This window comes from Hordeum vulgare, chromosome 3H, assembly GCF_904849725.1.
Source record: "Hordeum vulgare subsp. vulgare chromosome 3H, MorexV3_pseudomolecules_assembly, whole genome shotgun sequence".
NCBI lineage: Eukaryota > Viridiplantae > Streptophyta > Magnoliopsida > Poales > Poaceae > Hordeum > Hordeum vulgare.
The window spans coordinates 138,246,011-138,268,234 of record NC_058520.1 but is presented as its reverse complement, the minus strand read 5'-3'; the positions used below and the strand labels follow the sequence as shown (position 1 = coordinate 138,268,234).

Here is a 22,224-nt window from a genome sequence, read left to right as displayed (position 1 = left end):
TCACGAGATAGTAACAGATATGTATATTCCACATGTATTTCCATGCACGGGGAGCCCCTATACACTTACAAACTTAGGGTGAAAGAAACAACATTGCTGCTTACACGGCTCATTGGCCGAACGAGACCCTCAACGTCCTCAACACGAGACATTGAGACGCACATGCGTGCACACATATTCTTCACACGACCCATCACGCACAAGGCACAAATCAAGCCAGCCCTCGAACATGCGGGACAAAACACACTTGAACACTCGATGTATCATATACCGTAGAAAACATCTTTTGTCGGGGCGGTCGATCATCCAACGGCCCACAACTTACCGAGAGCTTCCCCACGACGACGAGCTCCTTTCACGTTCACTCCACCACGGGGAGCTGCTGGTGCGTCACCGGGACGGCGAAGACGAACTCGTAGACGGCCACGGCGAGGGGGCCGCCGGCGAGCGGGCCGACCCAGTAGACCCAGTGGTTCGCCCAGTTTCCTGTGGCCAGCGCCGGTCCGAAGGACCTCGCGGGGTTCATGGACGCGCCGGTGAGCGCGCCGCCGGCGATGGTGTTGGCGCCGACGAGGAGGCCGGTGAGCAGCGGGCCGAACCCTGGCGCGGCGCTCTTGGGGTCGAGGATGGCCGCGTAGATGGTGAAGAGCAGCGTGAAGGTGAAGACGACCTCCGCCACCAGGCCCTGGATCGGGCCCACGCCCGCCGCCAGCGCGTGCACCGGAGTGACCTGCAGCGTGGCACGCCGGACGCACAGATCATGAACAATGTCGCTTGCTATGTATCGTGGTAGTACCTCCTTGAGGTTGTCAGGCATGCATGTGAGAGCTGGTAGGAGGACCGACGCGACGGCGACGTACCAGTCCGCCGGTGAGGGCCCTGAGCAGGATGCAGGCGAGGGAGGAGCCGAGCATCTGGGCGAGCACGAAGAAGGCGGCGCGGAAGAGGGTGATGTGGCCGCCGACGGCGAGGCTCAGCGTGACGGCCGGGTTCATGTGGGCGCCGGAGATGTGGAACCCGGCGGTCGCGAACACCGCCACCACCAGCGCATGTCCCAGTGCCACCGCGATCAACGCCGCCGACGGGTCGCCTCCGGCTGCGACTGCTTGTCCTGATAACCAAATGCGCAAAAGAAATCAGCAGCTTGCGGATCATGAAACGGTGGTTCAATCCAACTCTCCGTTTTCTCTAAGACGATCGTGCCATCACACTGCAAATGTGAGGAAATGGCCTGGTCCGAAGCTCTAGGTGGTCGACATATCTCTCGAGCGATCAGGTGTTCTCTTGATAAAAGTCTATACAACACAGTGCCGCATCTCCGACCCAGGAGGTGCTGCGAGATGGCATGCATGCCAGTAGTACTTTATTAAATGAAATTAAGCTTAATATTAACTTCTTTTTGCCGCAAAAAGGAGGGGGAAGAAACTTGGCAACTCAATCATCCACATGGTGACGTGCGAGCTTCAAAAACCAATATAATATGCAAGCATTGGTGCTGTAAAATTTGGCGGCTTCGACGTGGCAAGGAACCTACCGCTCAGAACCTGGAGCACCGTCGCACTGGAAATGCCAGGTTTTTGTTTCTGGTGGCGTGCCAGTCCAGTTTCTACTGATTCTACTCTGTCACTTTCTATCCCAACCGATTCCTCGGACGCCTTCTTTGTCATTTTTTTACGATATCCAAACTTCACACAGGTGTTTCCATTTTTCTACGAGCAAGACACACGTGTCGGCCCATGCTTGGTAGGTGCGTGTGCCCCACCTAGCTGTAACTAACTAAAGAAAGTAGTAATAAAAAAGAATAGAACGGTTGCTTCAGGGGCTCTGCAGTCTGCACTGCATGCACGGAACGAACAGAAGTAGCCGGCATTAAGTGGACGGAGGAGCACAGCTCGCACGTACCTCCGACGATGGCGGAGCCGACGCCGACGAAGACGAAGAGGAAGGTGAGGACGAGCTCGCCGAGCACGGCCCGGACGCAGCCGGGGTCCGACGCCTCGCGGCGGTGGCCGAGCGCTATCTTCGGCATCTTCGATCGATCCCTGGGGAGGTTAGGGGAAGCTAGGCGCCGAATCGACCAACGATCTTATCGGTGGCTGGCTAAGACAGGAGGGACCGATCGATCGATGGATGCCGAGCGCGCTGGATGTGTGTGTGCTCGTTCACTGGGAGACGCCGGCTATATATAGGCAGGATGTTTTCGTACGGGGGATTTAATTTCGCAAGTCAAAGGGCTATAATGGCGCGCCTCAACAAATCTTCCATGCGGTGCAAAAGAGCTGTGCACGTACGACGTCAGCTGGAGCATGCATGTGCACAGTGCACTGCACACAGGCCACCACCCTCGATGTCTTTTCTGTTGCAGGCCACAAATTGCAAAAACAACAACAACAACAACAACAACACGTACCGTCCTCCTCTCCAATAAATTGGAGTGCAATTCTTCCTTTAAACTTCAAATCCCGACAAGTTTGATATGGTTTGTGTTCCACAAGATAAAACAAGTTTGATCTATAATGTAGAGGAACATGATTCAACTTTCGATATATTGATCGGATGCAAATGCACATATATATAATATATAAGGTGGACCACAACCTTAACTGTACAAGGAATTAGAAGGTGACCAGGTATACAAGATACATGCAAAAATACTCAACACCCCCGTATTCAAAGCGTCACCGGTACTGACTCAAAGACTGGACCGAAAATCCTGAAACGACGTCATAAGTAAACCCTTGGTCATGATATCTGCAAATTGTTGGGAAGTAGGGACGTGTAGAACACATACATGACCAAGGGCCTCTGTTCCATAACAAAATGAATATCCAACTCAATATGTTTGGCCCGACGACAGTGAACGGGGTTGGCGGAGAGGTAGACGACAGACACGTTGCCTGCGTGTTGGAGAAGCGCGGCTGGCCGCCGCTGCCGTCGTCGTTTTCGGAACCACCAACGTTGCGGTTGCCACCACGGCCACGGCGGCGGTTGCCATTGCCGCCGTTGCGTTGTTGTTGCTGCTGCTGTGGGAAGGTCGGTAATGGCGCCGAAGGGCGCGACTGTGGAGCCAGCGCGCGGGGGGGGGGGGGGGGGGGAGGGAGGCCGGCGGCGAGGGCGATGTGGACGTCGTGGGTGCGCTCATGCTTCACCCGCCTTTCCTCGAGACGGAAATAGGCCACCGCACGCTCGACGGTGGGATCCACCATGAGGGTGAGGTTAGAGGCAGCGTTTCCGAAGTCCTTGTTGAGACCGATAGTGATGGTGGAAAGGAGGGCCTCATCTCTAATCTTGAAGCCGATGACGTTGAGTTCATCAGAGAGGGTCTTGAGCCGGAGGCAATAGGCGTCAATGGAGAGGTCATTTTGATGACACCGAAAGAACTCCTGCTGCAAGTGCACAACATGTTGTAGCTTGTTGTCGATGAAGAGGTTGTTGATCTTGGTTCACACCGTGTAGGTATCGTCCCCATCACGAACGACGGTGTGGCAGATGTCTGGCGAGACGGCGCGGAAGAACCACCGGATGAGGGTGGCGTCAATGGCCATCCAGTTGGCGTTCTGTCCCATGGCGAGGAGGTTGGCGAAGCCGTCGACGTGATCACCGAGGTTGTACTCCCGAAGGGGGAGGTTGAAGTAGGTCTTCTAGGCATAGTGGTTAGCCTCCTTGTAGGAGAGCTTGATGGGAACATGATCGGAGAGAAATCACAAAGAACATATGTAGTAATGAAATTCGGAGTCTCCGAGGCAATATGATTCGGTAGGGCAGAATTTGATCTTAGGCCTCTGGGAGATTTCGGTTGGACTGAGTTTCTTAGATCGGAGAGACCGAGTTACAATTAACAATTCAACAATTCAACTCAAATAGACAGAAAATATCCAAAAGTTTGGAAAAATAAAAGAGAAAACAATGATGATTATATATATATATATATATATATATATATATATGTATATATATGTATATATATATGCACATATAGATGAGAATTCAACGGATCCAAGAAAGCATGCGACAAAAATATGAACCATGCAAGAATCTTCATGTAGATGTTGGGTGGTGACTAGGTCACCTATATTAGAGTATATTGACTTGAGGAGCCAAGCAAGAATGCTTGATCATAGGGCATACTCATTGTTAAGCGCAAAATAGGGTTACCATTTTTCAGTTAAGCATTTTCATGTCTTCATATCACTTGAGTTGCTTTACCTCATGACTTGGTGTAAAGCTTTATCAAGGATATGATTACATACCTTCAAATGACGTTGATCACGTGGCATGTAGGTGAACTTGTCGTGGATGCTAATGTTGATGAAGATCATCTTGAGTTGGGAGATATCCTTGTCGTTTTGGTTCACTTTTCACATACATTGGTTAGTCATGCAAGGAAGAACATAATATATCCAAATGACAAGAGTTAACTTATTCATCAAATAGTTGTCAAGGATATGATTTTGTTGTCTTCTTCCTTCATCTCCGAAGAACGGGTTGTTGATACTTGGCCATGACAAGATTGCTTTTGATGTGACTGGATGGCAATCTTGTGGAGTGTAGTTCTTCCAAGTACCTACAAAAAGTTAGATGAAATACAAGGGAGCATAGTTTTCCAAGATATAAGCTGGTGTCATATCAATATCATCATGGAATAGTCAAGTAAGTTCATGCCCTTGCATGCATCCGAGTGAGTCTAGATCAAGTTTGAAGCATCAATGATGTTCAACTCTCTCCTTAAATGACAAAATACTTTCTCATCAAGTGGATTGGTAAAGATATCAGTCAATTGTTTGTTAGTACAAACATGCTTGAGATTAATATCTCCTTTATCAACATGATCACGAATGAAATGATGTCGCACTTGAATTTGTTTTGTTCTAGAATGTTGCACATGATTATGGGAAATTTTAAGAGCACTTTCATTGTCACACAACAAAGGAACATGTTTCACATGAATGCGATAATCCTTAAGAGTTTTCGTCATCCATAGTAATTGTGCACAACATGATCCGATGGCAATGTATTCCGCTTCGGCGGTAGATAAAGATATTGAGTTTTGTTTCTTGGATGACCAAGACACAAGAGATCTCCCAAGAAACTAACATGTACCCGAGGTGCATTTTCTATCAACCTTGTATCCGGCATAGTCCGAGTCGGAATAGCCAATAAGGTTAAAAGAAGATCCCTTGGGATACCATATGCCAAAGTTTGGTGTATGTATCAAGTATCTCACAATTCTTTTCACAGCCTTTATATGACACTCCTTAGGTGCCGCTTGATATGGGGCACACATGCAAACACTCAACATAATATCGGGACGAGAGGCGCATAGATATAGCAAAGAACCTGTTGGAAATATGCTCTAGAGGCAATAATAAATTGGTAATTATTTTATTTCCTTGTTCATGATAATCGTTTATTATCCATGCTAGAATTGTATTGACTGGAAAGTCAAATACATGTGTGGATACATAGACAACACATTATCCCTAGTGAGCCTCTAGTTGACTAGCTCGTTGATCAAAGATCGTCAAGGTTTCCTGACCATAGACAAGAGTTTTCATTTGATAACGGGGTCATGCCATTAAGAGAATGATGTGATTTACAAGGCCCAAACTATAAATGTAGCATATGATCGTGTTATTTTGTTACTATTGTTTTTTGCATGTCAAGCATACATTCCTATGACCATGAGACCATGTAACTCACTGACACCGGAGGAATGCCTTGTGTGTATCAAACGTCACAACGTAACTAGGTGACTATAAAGGTGCTCTACACGTATCTCCTAAGGTGTATGTTGAGTTAGCATGGATCAAGACTAGGATTTGTCACTCCATATGATAGAGAGGCATCTCGGGGCCCACTCGGTAATACAACATCACAAACAAGCCTTGCAAGCAATGTGACTAAAGAGTTAGTCACGAGATCTTGTGTTACGAAACGAGTAAAGAGACTTGCCGGCAACGAGATAGAAATTGGTATGGAGATACCAATGATCGAATCTCGGGCAAGTAACATACCGAAGGACAAAGGGAATGATATACGGGATTAACTGAATCCTTGACATAGAGGTTCAACCGATAAGATCTTCGTAGAATATGTAGGATCCAATATGGGCATCCAGGTCCCGCTATTGGATATTGACCGGATGGTGTCTCGGTCATCTCCACATAGTTCTCGAACCTGCATGGTCTGCATGCTTAAGGTTCGGTGATGTTTTGGTATAGTTGAATTATTGATGCTGGCAAGCGAATGTTGTTCGGAGTCCCGGATGAGATCCCGGACGTCACGAGGTTTTCTGAAATGGTCCGTAGATGAAGATTGATCTATACCCGCCGGCGGCCGTTACTCCTGACGGGATCTAGACTGGCCCCACATATCAATACTAGTCTTTTCTGCACACTTTGTGCTCACTCATGCGCACCTGGGATTAACTTCCCGGTCGGTCACCCATCCTAGAACTACTCTAAGTCGAGCACGCTTAACCTAATAGTTCTATTTGAATGGGCTCCCGAAGAAGAAGGAATTCCTTATTGATATGAGTAGTCTATCATCCCCAATAAACGAGGCTATCACATGCGCCACCCCTCCCTCCCACCTATATATAGTGGAGGTGAGAGAGGCTTTTGGCACCCCAATCCATAGTGCATCCCTCTCTCCCTCCAGCACTTCGTCACACCCCGTAGCTAGTTCGGTACGCCCAACAAAGCCCTGCTGGAGTAGCTCCACCACCATCACCGACACGCCGTCGTGCTGCCGGAGAATTCAGCTACCTCTTTGTCTCTCTTGCTGGATCAAGAAGGCGGAGATCGTCATCGAGTTGCATGTGTGCGGACCGCCAATGTGCCATCGTTTGGCGCTAGATCAGAATGGATCGTGATGGGATCGCGGGACGGATCGTGATGAGATCGCGGGACAAGCTGTGATTTGGATCGCGAAGATGTTCCACTACATCAACCACATTATATACGCTTCCACTTAGAGATCTACAAGGGTATGTAGATGCACTCTCCCCTCTCGTAGGCGATCATCACCATGGATAGGTCTTGCGCGTGCGTAGAAACTTTTTTGTTTCCCATGCAACGATACCCAACAGTGGCATCATGAGCTAGGTCTTGTTGGAAATATGCCCTAGAGGCAATAATAAACTAGTTATTATTATATTTCTTTGTTCATGATAATCATTTATTATCCATGCTATAATTGTATTGATTGGAAACACATATACATGTGTGGAAACATAGACAAAACACTGTCCCTAGTAAGCCTCTAGTTGATTGGCTCGTTGATCAAAGATGGTTAAGGTTTCCTAACCATAGACAAGTGTTGTCACTTGATAACGGGATCACATCATTAGGATAATGATGTGATGGACAAGACCCAAACTATAAACGTAGCGTATGATCGTGTCAGTTTATTGCTACTGTTTTCTACATGTCAATGTATCTGTTCCTATGACCATGAGATCATGCAACTCCCGGACACCAGAGGAATACCTTGTGGGTTATCAAACGTCGCAATGTGACCGGGTGACTATAAAGGTGCTCTACAGGTATCTCCAAAGGTGTCTGTTGGGTTGGCATGGATCAAGACTGAGATTTGTCACTCCGTGTAACGGAGAGGTATCTCGGGGCCCACTCGGTAATACAACATCACAACAAGCCTTGCAAGCAATGCGACTAAGGAGTTAGTTACGGGATCTTGTATTATGGAACGAGTAAAGAGACTTGGCGGTAACAATATTGAACTAGGTATGGAGATACCGACGATCGAATCTCGGGCAAGTAACATACCGAAGGACAAAGGGAATAGTATATGATATTATATGAATCCTTGACACAGAGGTTCAACCGATAGAGATCTTCGTAGAATATGTGGGAGCCAATATGGACATCCAGGTCCCGTTGTTGGTTATTGACCGGGGAGTGTCTTAGGTCATGTCTGCATAGTTCTCGAACCCGCAGGGTCTGCACACTTAAGGTTCGGTGATGTTTCGGTATAGTTGAGTTATATGTGTTGGTGACTTAAGGTTGTTCGGAGTCCCGGATGAGATCCTAGACGTCACGAGGGTTTCCGGAATGGTCCGGAAACGAAGATTGATATATAGGAAGTCCTGTTTTGGTCACCGGAAAAGTTTCAGGCTCAATGGTAGTGTACCGGGAGTGCTGGGAGGGGTGCCGTGGACCATCAGGAGGGGTGTCACGCCCCAAGGGGCCTCATGAGCTGTGGGAAGAGATAAACTAGCCCCTAATGGGCTGGAATAAGTTCCCATTAAGGCCCATAAGGTTTGAGAAGGAAAAAAGAGGTGGAAAGAGTTTCCAAGTGGGAAGGAGGAATCCTACTCTAAATAGGATTGGAGTAGGACTCCTCCTCCTCTCCCTTGCGCAAGGGATCAAAGAGGCAGCCCTAGGGCACAGCCCTCTCCCTCCTCTCCTCCTATATATACTAAGGGTTTTGAGGGTTTTAGACACAATAGAAAACAGCCACGTGCTGCCCTCTCTCTCTAGATCTGTTTCTCCTCTAGTTTCAACAGTGCTTAGGCAAAGCCCTGCTGGAATAGCACCACCACCACGCTGCCATGCTGGAGAACTCATCTACCTCTCCACCCCCTCTTGCTGGATCAAGAAGGCAGAGATCGTCATCGAGCTGTACATGTGCGAAATGCGGAGGTGTCGTCCGTTCGACACTTGATCGGGACGGATCGTGAGACGGTTTGTGGGACGGATCGTGAAGACGTACCACTACATCAACCGCGTTTATTAACGCTTCTGCTTAGCAATCTACAAGGGTATGTGGATCCGATCTCCCTCTCATAGATGATCATCACCATGATAGGTCTTCGTGTGCGTAGGAAATTTTTTGTTTCCCATGCGACGTTCCCCAACAGTGGCATCATGAGCTAGGTTCTTGCGTAGATGATATCTCGAGTAGAACACAAAAGAGTTTGTGGGTGTTGATGTTCTTTTTGCTGGCCTCCTTAGTCTTTTCTCGATTCAGCGATATTGTTGGATTAAAGCAGCCTAGACCAACCTTACTCTTACGCTTACGAGAGACCGGTTTCATCGACTAACATGCAACTTGTTGCATAAAGATGACTGGCGGGTGCCTGTTTCTTCAACTTTAGTTGAATCGGATTTGACCGAGGCGTTCCTTGGGTAAGGTTAAATAGAAAATTGCATATCACCGTTGTGGCTTTGCGTAAGTAAGATGCGGTCATACTAGATACTCATAGCAGCCACGTAAAACATGCAACAACAAATTAGAGGACGTCTAACTTGTTTTTGCACGGTATGCATGTGATGTGATATGGCCAAGACATGATGTGATATATTGGATGTATGAGATGATCATGTTGTAATAGTTAAATATTGACTTGTGCATCGATGCTACGACAACCGGCAGGAGCCATAGGGTTGTCTTTGAACTAACTTTTGTGCTTGCATATGCGTTTACTATATTTCTAGGTTGCAGTTTTAGTAGTAATAGCATAGATAGCACGACAACCTCAATGGCGGCACGATGATGGAGATCATGGTGTGGCACCGGTGACGATGAAGATCATGCCGGTGCTTTTGTTATGGAGACCAAGAAGCACAAGATCATGGCCATATCATGTCACTTATGAATTGCATGTGATGTTAATCCTTTTGATGCACCTTATTTTGCTTAGAATGACGGTAGCATTATAAGGTGACCCCTCACTAAAATTTCAAGATAAAATTGTGTTCTCCCCGATTGTGCACCATTGCGATAGTTCGTCGTTTCGAGACACCACGTGATGATCGGGTGTGATAGACTCAACGTTCACATACAACGGGTGCAAAACAGTTGCACACGCGGAACACTCGGGTTAAACTTGATGAGCCTAGCATGTACAGACATGTCCTCGGAGCACAAGAGACCGAAAGGTCGAGCATGAATCATATAGTTGATATGATCAACATGGAGATGTTCACCACTGAATCTATACTCAACTCACGTGATGATCGGACTTGAGTTAGTGGATTTGGATCATGCTCCACTCAAATGACTAGAGGGATGTCTATTTTGAGTGGGAGTTATTAGTAATATGATTAGCTAAACTCAATTATCATGAACATAGTCAAAAAGGTATTTGCAAATTATGTCGTAGCTTGCGCTGTAGCTCTACTGTTTTTATATGTTTCTAGAGAAAATTTAACTAAAAGATGATAGTAGCAATTTTGCGGACTGAGTCCATAAACTAAGGATTATCCTCATTGCTACGTAGAAGGCTTATGTCCTTAATGCACCGCTCGGTGTGCTGAACCTCGAGCGTCGTCTGTGGATGTTGCGAACATCTGACATACACGTTTTTGATGACTACGTGATAGTTCAGTGCGTAATGCTTAACAACTTAGAATTGTTGCGCCGAAGACGTTTGGAAACGTCACGGAACATATGGGATGTTCCAAGAGATGAAATTGGGATTTCATGCTCGTGCCCTTGTTAAGAGGTATGAGACCACCGACAAGATTCTTTGTCTACAAAGTAAGAGAGAAAAGCTCAATCGTTGAGCATGTGCTCAGATTGTCTGAGTGCTACAATCGCTTGAATCAAGTGGGAGTTGATGTTCCACATGAGATAGTGATGGTTCTCCAAAGTCACTGCCACCAAGCTAATAGAGCTTCGTGATGAACTATAACATATCAAGGATACATATGATGGTCCTCGAGCTATTCACAATGTTTGACACTGCGAAAGTAGAAATAAAGTAGGAGAATCAATTGTTGATGGTTAGTAAAACCACTAGTTTCAAGAAAGGGCAAGGGTAAGAAGGGATACTTTATGAAATGACAAAACAATTGCTGCTCTAGTGAAGAAACCCAGGGTTGAAGCCAAACCCGAGACTAAGTGCTTCTATTATGAGGGAAATGGTCACTGAGGCGGAACTACCCTAGAAACTTGGTAGATAAGAAGGCTGGCAAAGTCGACAAAAGTATATTGGATATACCTGATATTGATGTGTACCTTACTAGTATTCCTAGTAGCACCAGGGTATTAGATACCGGTTCAGTTGCTAAGTGTTAGTAACTCGAAGTTATAGCTATGGATTAAAAGGATACTAGCAAGGGTGAGGTGACGTTGTGTGTTGGAAGTAATTCTAAAGTTGATGTGATCAAACATCGCACGCTCCCTCTACCATCGGGTTTGGTGTTAAACCTAAATAATTGTTATTTGGTGTTTGCGTTGAGCATGAACATGATTTGATCGTGTTTATTGCAATACGATTATTCATTTAAAGAGAATAATGGTTATTCTATTTGCTTGAATAATTACCTTCAATGGTTTATTGAATCTCGATCGTAGTGCTACACATGTTCATAATATTGATGCCAAAAGATACAAAGTAGTAATGATAGTACCACTTACTTGTGGCACTGCCACTTGAGTCATATTGGTATAAAACGCATGAAGAAGCTCCATGATGATAGATCTTTGTACTCACTCATTTTTGAAACGTTTGAGACATGCAAACCATACCTATTGGTATAAACGCATGAAGAAACTCCATGCTGATGGATCGTTTGGACTCACTTGATTTTGAATCACTTGAGACATGCAAATCATACCACATGGGCAAGATGACTGAAGGCCTCATTTTCCAGCGAGATGGAACAAGAAAGTAAGTTGTTGGAAGTAATACATTTTTGATGTGTGCAGTCCAATGAGTGTTGAGGCACGTAGTAGATATGGTTATGTTCTTACTTCACTGACGATTTGAGTAGATACTAGCAAAAGGGTCCGTGCGTTGCAACGGAAGAAAAAAAATACCACACGCTTTTAATCTTTTTATAATCATTTTGATTTATTAAAATAATAAGCTAACTAACTAATGTAGTCAGTCCTATCCTATTTTGTTGAGAAATCAACCCGTCCATTGTTAATTCCAGCATGATGAGAAATTGAGCGGGACAAGCAAAGAAAAACAAAGAGGCTACATGAATTGATTAATGGACTGTTATCTTATTTCACTCATGGGGTAGAGAATGTGGGATCAGATGACAAACTGAAGGTGGTGTTCCATTCTCTGTCTCTACAACAATACAATCTTACATTCAATACATTCATTCATCAGCAAACAAATCCCCACAAAACAAAATTTCTTGCCAGTGCTTGGCACACGGTTGGAGGCATGGGGAGGGGATCTCATCAGATAATGAGTTCCTGCCGGAGGAGGGGATACAATGAGGGGAGCAAGGGTTAGGCGCCTCTATCTGTCCATAAGGAGTCGTCGTTGCCGCGCCATAACCCCGGAGTTCCCCGTGTGAGCCATGGAGGCCCGCCTCCACCTGAAAGTACTTCGCTCTGCCGCGCCTTATCCGCGCGCCGCTGCTGTTCTGCATCAAGCAGACGCATCATTCCCAGTCACTGTAGCTGTCGCGTTCATTTGATCCAGAAGCTGTGCTCGAGCGCCAAAACGGGGGCAGCAAGCGGGCAGAGATACGATCGCGGAGGCGGGTGGGTTGAGATCGACAACAGTGGTGGTTGAGGTCGGCCGCGGCGGCGAGTGGTGTGGCAGCAGCCTGGGCACATGCCAGTGTGGACCAGGGTCGACGCGATGTGCTCGAGCGCCGCAACGGGGGCAGTGAGCGGGGAGAGGTACAGCCACGGAGGCGGGTGGATTGAGATCGGCAGCGGTGGCGGTTGAGGTCGGCTGCGGCGGCGAGTGGTGTGGCGGCGGCCTGGGCACAGGCCAGGATGTCCTAGGGTCGACGGGAGGAGGCGATGCGTACGGGTGTAATTTTTGCAGCGAATCATTTTTTCCTTTTGCATTGCAGATAAATGATGGAGCGCGGATTGAATAACAAAAAATACAGGGGCTTTTTTATAAAAAATGTCGCGGTGGGTTTTCCGACGGAAGCAATAGCCTATTTATTATTAGGTACACACAAGAGTATTTACTTGATGAATCACAAGTCTGAAATATTGAAAAGTTCACAGCTATTTCAGAGTGAAGATCGTCGTGACAAGAGGATAAACTGTCTACGATATGATCATAGAGATGAATATATGAGTTGCGAGTTTTGGTACACAGTTAAGACAATGTGGAAATTGTTTCGCAATTCATGCCACCTAGAACACCATAGTGTGATGGTGTGTCCGAACTTCATAGCAGCGCTCTATTGGATATAGCGCATACTATGATGTCTCTTATCATAATACCACTATCGTTTTGAGTTAGGCATTAGACACAACCACAATCACTTAAATAGGGCACCACGTAATTCCGTTGAGATGACACCGTATGAACTATGGTTTGGAGAAACCTAAGCTGTCTTTTCTTGAAAGTTTGGGGCTACGACGCTTATGTGAAAAAGTTTTAGTCTGATAAGCTCAAACCCAAAGCGGATAAATGCATCTTCATAGAATATCCAAAACAGTTGGGTACATCTCCTATCTCAGATCCGAAAGCAAAGCGTTTGTTTCTAGAAATGGGTCCTTTCTCGAGGGAAGGTTTCTCTCGAAAGAATTGAGTGGGAGGTCGGTGGAACTTGATGAGGTTATTGAACCTTCACTTCGACCAGTGTGTAGCAGGGCGCAGGAAGTTGTTCGTTTGGCGCCTACGCCAATTGAAGTGGAAACTGATGATAGTGATCATTAAGCTTCAGATCAAGTTACTACAAACCTTGTAGGTCAACAAGGTCATGTACTGCTATAGAGTAGTACAGTAACCCTGTCTTGGAGGTCATGTTGTTGAACAAACAGTGAACCTACGAGCTATGGAGAAGCGATGGTGGGCCTGGATTCCGGCAAATGGCTAGAGACCATGAAATCCGAGAGAGGATCCGTGTATAAAAAAAAGTATAGACTTCAGAAGAACTACTTGATGGTCGTAAGACTATTAAGTACATATGGATCTTTAAAAGGAAGACAAACGATGATGGTGAAAAGTCACCATTAAGAAAAGCTCGACTTATCGCAAAGATGTTTTCGACAAGTTCAAAGAGTTGACTATGATGAGACTTTCTCACTCGTAGCGATGCTAAAAGTGTGTTGGAATTATGTTAGAAGTTGCTGCATTTATGAAATATTGCACATAGGACGTCAAAACATTGTTTCCTCGACGGTTTCCTTGAGGAAAGGTTGTATGTGATACATTCAGAAGGTTTTGTCGATCCTAAGGATGCCAACAAGTATGCAAGATCCAGCGATCCTTCTATGGACTGGTGCAAGCATCTCGGAGTTGGAATATACGCTTTGATGAGATGATCAAAGCTTTTGGGTTTATACAAGGTTTATGAGAAACTTGTAATTCCAAAGAAGTGAGTGGGAGCACTATAGAATTTCTGATAAATATATGTGGTTGACATATTGTTGATCAGAAGTAATGTAGAATTTCTATAAAGCATAAAGGGTTGTTTGAAAGGAGTTTTCAAAGGAAAACCTGGATAGAGCTACTTGAACATTGAGCATCAAGATCTATAGAGATAGATCAAAACGCTAAATAGAACTTTCAATGAAATGCATGCCTTGACAAGTTTTTGAAGGAGTTCAAAATTGATCAGCAAAGGAGTTCTTGGTTGTGTTGTAAGGTGTGAATTTGAGTAAGACTCAAAGCTCGACCACGACAGAAGAAAGAGAAAGGACGAAGGTCGTCCCCTATGCCTTAGCCGTAGGCTCTAAAGTATGCCATGTTGTGTATCACACCTGATGTTTGCCTCGCCATGAGTCTGTCAAGGGTTACAAAGAGTGATCCAGGATTGAATTACTGAACAACAGTCAAAGTTATCCTTAGTAACTAGTGGACTAAGGAATTTTTCTCGATTATGGAGGTGATTAAAGAGTTCGTCATAAAGGGTTACATCGATGCAAGCTTTGACACTAATCCGAATAACTCTGAGTAGTAAACCGAATTCATATAGTGGAGCAGTCATTTGGAATAGTTCCAAATGGCACGTAGTAGCAGCATCTACAGGATAACATAGATATTTGTAGAGCACACACAAATCTGAAAGGTTCAGACTCGTTGACTAAAACCTCTCTCACAAGCAAGACGTACTGTATGAGTGTTGGATTCGTTAAAATCACATAGTGATGTGAACTAGATTATTGACTCTAGTGCAAGTGGGAGACTGTTGGAAATATGCCCTAGAGGCAATAATAAATTAGTTATTATTATATTTCTTTATTCATGAGAACCATTTATTATCAATACTAGTCTTTTCTGCACACTTTGTGCTCACTCATGCGCACCCGGGATTAACTTCCCTGTCAGTCACCCATCCTAGAACTACTCTAAGTCGAGCACGCTTAACCTAACAGTTCTATTCGAATGGGCTCCCGGAGAAGAAGGAATTCCTTATTGATTTGAGTAGTCTATCATCCCCAATAAGCGAGGCTATCACATGCGCCACCCCTCCCTCCCACCTATATAAAGTGGAGGTGAGAGAGGCTTTTGGCACCCCAATCCATAGTGCATCCTTCTCTCCCTCCAGCACTTCATGACACCCCGTAGCTAGTTCAGTACGCCACGACGAAGATCTGCTAGAGTAGCTCCACCACCATCACCAACACACTATCATGCTGCCGGAGAATTCAGCTACCTCTTTGTCTCTCTTGCTGGATCAAGAAGGCGGAGATCGTCATCGAGTTGCATGTGTGCGGAACGTGAATGTGCCGTTCGTTTGGCGCTATATCAGAATGGATCGTGATGGGATCGCGGTACAGATCGTGATGAGATCGCGGGACAAGCTGTGATTTGGATCACGAAGATGTTCCACTACATCAACCACATTATATAGGCTTCTGCTTAGAGATCTACAAGGGTATGTAGATGCACTCTCCCCTCTCGTAGGTGATCATCACCATGGATAGGTCTTGCGCGTGCATAGAAACTTTTTTGTTTCCCATGCAACGATACCCAATAGTGGCATCATGAGCTAGGTCTTGTGGGAAATATACCCTAGAGGAAATAATAAACTAGTTATTATTATATTTCTTTGTTCATTTTAATCATTTATTATCCATGCTAGAATTGTATTGATTGGAAACACAGATACCCGTGTGGAAATATAGACAACAAACCGTCCCTAGTGAGCCTCTAGGTGACTAGCTCGTTCATCAAAGATGGTCAAGGTTTCCTGGCCATAGACAAACATTGTCACTTGACAACGGGATCACATCATTAGGAGAATGATGTGATGGGCAAGACTCAAACTATGAACGTAGCATATGATCGTGTCAGTTTATTGCTACTATTTTTTGCATGTTAATGTATTTGTTCCTATGACGATGAGATCATGCAACTCCCGGACACCGGAGGAATACCTTGTGTGTATAAAATATCGCAACGTAACTGGGGGACTATAAAGGTGCTCTACACGTATCTCCGAAGGTGTCTGCTGGGTTGGCATGGATCAAGACTGGGATTTGTCACTCGATGTGATGAAGAGGTATCTCGGGGCCCACTCGGTAATACAACATCACAACAAGCCTTGCAAGCAATGTGATTAAGGATTTACTCACGGGATCTTGTATTACAGAATGAGTAAAGAGACTTGCCGGTAACAAGATTGAACTAGGTATGGAGATACCGACAATCGAATCTCGGGCAAGTAGCATACCGAAGGACAAAGGGATCAATATACAAGATTAACTGAATCCTTGACATAGAGGTTCAACCGATAGAGATCATCGTAGAATATGTAGGAGCCAATATGGGCATCTAGGTCCCGCTATTGGTTATTGATCGGAGAATGTCTCAGGTCATCTCTACATAGTTTGTGAACCCGCAGGGTGTGCGCACTTAAGGTTCGATGACGTTTCAATATAGTTGAGTTATAGGTGTTGGTGACTGAAGGTTGTTCTGAGTTCCGAATGAGATCCTGGACATCAAGAGGAGCTCCGGAATGGTCCCGAGGTAAAGATTGATATATAGGAAGTCCCGTTTTGGTCACCGGAAAAGTTTCGGGCTCATCGATAGTGTACCGAGAGTGTCGGGAGGGTACCGGGGGACCACCGGGAGGGCCAGAGGGGTGTGACGACCCAAAGGCTTCATGGGATATGACAGGAGGTAGACCAGACCCTAATGATCTAGCTGAAGCCTCCCCTAAGGGCTCATGCGGTTGGAGTGGAGGAATAAGGGAAAAAGGCCAAAGGTGGAAAGAGTTTCCAAGTGGAAGGAAGGAATCCTAATCCTACTAGGATTGGAGGAGGACTTCTCCTCTCCTCCCCACTTCGGCCGACCCAAAGGGGAAAACCCTAGGGAGCAACCTCCTCCCTCCCTCCTCTTATACATACTAGAGGTATTGAGGGTTTTTGCACACACAGAAATCAGCCACGTCTGCCTCTCTCTCCCACTAGATCTGTTCCTCCTCTAGTCTAATTCAGCGATGCTTAGGCGAAGCCCTACTGGATTAGATCACCACCACCACCACCATGGCGCCATGCTGGAGAACTCATCTAGCTCTCCACCCCTTTTGCTGGATCAAGAAGGCGGTAATCATCATCGAGATGTACGTGTGCTGAACGCGGAGGTGCCGTCCGTTCGACACTAGATCGGGATGGGATCGCGGGACGGATCGTGATGAGATCGCGGGACAAGATGCAATTTGGATCGTGAAGATGTCCCACTACATCAACCACGTTATATACGCTTCCGCTTAGTGATCTACAAAGGTATGTGGACCCGATCTCCCCTCTCGTGGATGATCATCACCATGGATAGGTATTGCGTGTGCGTAGGAAATTTTTTGTTTCCCATGCAATGTTTCCCAACAGTTGCATCATGAACTAGGTTCATGCGTAGATGATATCTCGAGTAGAACACAAAAGAGTTTGCGGGTGTTGATGTTTAATTTCCCGCCCTCCATAGGCTTTTATTGATTCAGCGGTATTGTTGGATTGAAGCGGCCCAAACCAACATTACTCGTACGCTTACGAGAGACCAGTTTCATCGTAGAACATGCAACTTGTTGCATAAAGATGACTGGCGGGTGCCTGTTTCTTCAACTTTAGTTGCATCGGATTTGACCGAGGCGGTCCTTGGAGAAGGTTAAATAGCAACTTGCATATCACCGTTGTGGTTTTGCGTAAGTAAGATGTGATCATACTAGATACCCATAACAACCACGTAATACTTGCAACAACAAATTAGAGGACATCTAACTTGTTTGTGCACGGTATGCATGTGATGTGATATGCCCAAAGACATGATATGATATATTGGATGTATGAGATGATCGTGTTCTAATAGTTAAATATGGACTTGCATGTCGATGCTACGACAACTGGCAGGAGCCATAGGGTTGTCTTTAATTATTTTTGTGCTTGGAGATGCTTTGCTTTATCGTTAGTAGTAGCTTTAGTAGTAATAACATAGTTAGCGCGAAAACCTCGATGGCAGCATAATGATTGAGATCATGGTGTGGCACCGGTGATGATGGAAATCATGCCGGTGCTTTGATGATGGAGATCAAGAAGCACAAGTCCATGGTCATATTATGTCACTTATGATTTGCGTGTGATGTTAATACTTTTATGCACCTTGTTTTGCTTAAGATGATGGTAGTATTATAAGGTGCTCCCTCACTAAAATTCAAGATAAAATTGTGTTCTCCCCGACTGTGTACCGTTGTGACAGTTCGTCGTGTCGAGACACCACGTGATGATCAGGTGTGATAAACTCAACGTTCACATACAACGGGTGCAAAACAGTTGCACACGGAGAACACTCGGGTTAAACTTGACGAGCCTAGCATGTACAGACATGGCCTTGGAACACAAGAGACCGAAAGGTCGAGCATGAATCATATAGTTGATATGATCAATAGGGAGATGTTCACCATTGAAGCTAGACTCAACTCATGTGATGATCGGAATTGAATTATTGAATTTGGATCATGCGACTCTCGAATGACTATATGGATGTCAATTTGAGTGGGAGTTCTTAAGTAATATGATTAATTGAACTCATTATCATGAACATAGTTAAAAGGTCATTACAAATTATGTTGTAGCTTGCGCTGTAGCTCTACTGTTTCAATATGTTCCTAGAGAAAATTTAGTTGAAAGTTGATAGTAGCAATTATGCGGACTAGGTCCATAAACCGAGGATTGTCCTCATTGCTGCACAAAAGGCTTATGTCCTTAATGCACCGCTCGGTAAGCTAAACCCCGAGCGTCATCTGTATATGTTACGAACATCTGACATAGATGTTTTTGATGACTACATGATAGTTTAGTGCATAATGCTTAAACGGCTTAGAATTAAGGCGCAGAAGAGGTTTCGAACATCACGGGACATACGAGATGTTCCAAGGGATGAAATTGGGATTTCAGGCTAGTGCCCTTGTTGAGAGGTATGCGACATCCGATAAGATTCTTTGTGTACAAATTAAGGGAGAAAAGCTCAATCGTTGAGCACGTGCTCAGATTGTCTGAGTGATACAATCGCTTGAACCGATGGGAGTTAATCTTCGAGATGAGATAGTGATGGTCCTCCAAAGTCACCGCCACCAAGCTACTAGAGCTTCATGATGAACTATAACATATCAGGCATAGATATGATGATCCTTGAGCTATTCACGATGTTTGAAACCGCGGAAGTAGAAATCAAAAGGGAGCATCAATTGTTGATGGTTAGTAAAACCACTAGTTTCAAGATGGGCAAGGGCAAGAAGGGATACTTCATGAAACGGCAAACCAGTTTTTGCTCTAGTGAAGAGGCCCAAGGTTGAACCCAAACCCGAGACTAAGTGCTTCTGTAATGAGGGGAATAGTCACCGAAGAGGAACTACCCTAGATACTTGGTAGATGAGAAGGATGGAAAAGTCGACAAAAGTATATTGGATATACATGATATTGATGTGTGCTTTACTAGTTCTCCTAGTAGCACTAAGGTATTAGGTACCGGCTCGGTTGCTAAGTGTTAGCAAGTTGAAATAAAAGCTACGGAATAAACGGAGACTAGCTAAAGGCGAGATGACGATATGTGTTGGAAGTGTTTCCAAGGTTGATGTGATCAAACATCGCACGCTCCCTCTACCATCGGGATTAGTGTTAAACCTAAATAACTGTTTTTTGGTGTTTGCGTTGAGCATAGACATGATTAGATTGTGTTTATCACAATGTGGTTATTCATTTAAAGAGAATAATGGTTACTCTGTTTATTTGATTAATACCTTCAATGGTCTTGCACCTAAAATGAATGGTTTACTGAATCTCGATCGTAGTGATACACATGTTCGTAATATTGATGCCAAAAGATACAAAGTAGTAATGATAGTACCACTTACCTGTGGCACTTCCATTTGAGTCATATTGGTATAAATCGCATGAAGAAGCTCCATGTTGATGGATCTTTGGACTCGCTCGTTTTTGAAACGTATGAGACATGCAAACCATGTCTATTGGTATAAACACATGAAGAAACTCCATGCAGATGGATCATTTGGACTCACTTGATTTTGAACCACTTGAGACATGCAAATTGTACCACATGGGCAAGATGACCGAAGGCCTCATTTTCTAGTGAGATGGAACAAGAAAGTAACTTGTTGGAAGTAATACATTTTGATCTGTGCAATGCAATGAGTGCTGAGGCACGAAGTGGATATTGTTATGTTCTTACTTCATTGACGATTTGAGTAGATACAAGAGTATTTGCTTGATGAACCAGAAGTCTGAAATATTGAAAAGTTCAAGCTATGTTAGAGTGAAGATCGTCGTGACAAGATGATAAAATGTCTATGATATGATCATAGAGATGAATTTCTGAGTTGCGAGTTTGGTACATAGTTAAGACAATGTGGAAATTGTTTCACAACTAATGCCACCTGGAACACCATGGTGTGATGGTTTGTCCGAACATCATAGCCGCGCCCTATTAGATATGGTGCATACTATGATGTCTCTCATCGAATTACCACTATCGTTTTTGGGTTAGGCATTAGAGACAACCGTATTCACTTTAAATAGGGCACCACGTAATTCCATTGAGATGACACTGTATGAACTATGGTTTGGAGAAACCTAAGCTGTCGTTTCTTAAAAGTTTGGGGTTGCGATGCTTATGTGAAAAGGTTTCAGTCTGATAAGATTGAATCAGAGCGGATAAAGGCATCTTCATAGGATACCCAAAACAGTTGGGTATATCTCCTATCTCAAATCTGGAAGCAAAGTGTTTGTTTCTAGAAACGGGTCCTTTCTCGAGAAAATGTTTCTCTCGAAAGAATTGAGTGGGAGGATGGTGGAAACTTGACGAGGTTATTGAACCGTCACTTCAACCAGTGTGTAGAGGGTGCAGGAAGTTGTTCTTGTGGCACCTACACCAATTGAAGTGGAAGTTGATGATAGTGATCATGAAGGTTCAGATCAAGTTGCTACAAACCTAGTAGGTTGACAAGGTCACGTACTGATCCAGAGTGGTACGGTAACCCTATCTTGGAGGTCATGTTGTTGGACAACAATGAACCTACAAACTATGGAGAATCGATGGTGGGCCCGGATTCCGAGAAATGGATGGAGGCCATAAAATCCGATAAAGGATCCATCTATGAAAACAAAGTGTAGACTTTGGAAGAACTACTTGATGGTCGTAAGACTGTTAAGTACAGATGTATCTTTAAAAGGAAGACATACGATGATGGTGAAAAGTCACCCTTAAGAAAGCTCGACTTGTCGCAAAGATGTTTCTGACAAGTCCAAAGAGTTGACTATGATGAGACTTTCTCACTCGTAGCAAAGCTAAAAGTTTGTTGGAGTTATATTATCAGTTGCCGCATTATTTATAAAATCTTGCACATAGGATGTCAAAACATTGTTTCCTCGACAGGTTCCTTGAGGAAAGGTTGTATGCGATACAACTAGAAGGTTTTGTCGATCCTAAGGATGCTAACAAGTATGCAAGCTCCAACGATCCTTCTATGGACTAGAGCAAGCATCTCGGAGTTGGAATATACGCTTTGATGAGATGATCGAAGTTTTGGGTTTATACAAAGTTTGTGAGAAGCTTGTATTTCCAAAGAAGTGAGTGGGAGCACTATAGAATTTATGATGAGTATATGTGGTTGACATATTGTTGATCGAAAGAAATGTAGAATTTCTGGAAATCATATAGAGTTGTTTGAAAAGTGTTTTTCAAAGGAAAACCTGGATTAAGCTACTTGAACAATGAGCATCAAGATCTATAGAGATAGATCAAGACGCTTGATAAAACTTTCATTGAAATGCATGCCTTGACAAGTTTTTGAAGGAGTTCAAAATAGA

At 44.6% G+C, this 22,224-nt stretch overlaps 1 protein-coding gene across 1 annotated transcript; it reads right to left on the bottom strand.

Annotated features, from left to right (window-relative positions):
* On the bottom strand, nt 1-2,199 carry LOC123439684 (probable aquaporin TIP4-2). Its single transcript, XM_045116373.1, has 3 exons — nt 1,903-2,199; nt 861-1,111; nt 1-730 (listed from the first exon to the last, which is right to left on the bottom strand). Exons 1-3 carry the CDS (start codon nt 2,027-2,029, stop codon nt 362-364), a joined length of 747 nt encoding a protein of 248 aa, XP_044972308.1. The 5' UTR covers nt 2,030-2,199; the 3' UTR covers nt 1-361.
* Nucleotides 2,200-22,224: the final 20,025 nt, after the last annotated feature.

Bases quoted from the DNA above. Each gene is read 5' to 3' on its own strand.
- LOC123439684 (XM_045116373.1), bottom strand. From the start codon at position 2,029: ATGCCGAAGATAGCGCTCGGCCACCGCCGCGAGGCGTCGGACCCCGGC. The intron at 1,112-1,902 runs GTACGTGCGAGC...TTTGGTTATCAG, and splicing joins CGGCTCCGCCATCGTCGGAG to GACAAGCAGTCGCAGCCGGA. The intron at 731-860 runs GTACGTCGCCGT...GCCACGCTGCAG, and splicing joins GGGCCCTCACCGGCGGACTG to GTCACTCCGGTGCACGCGCT.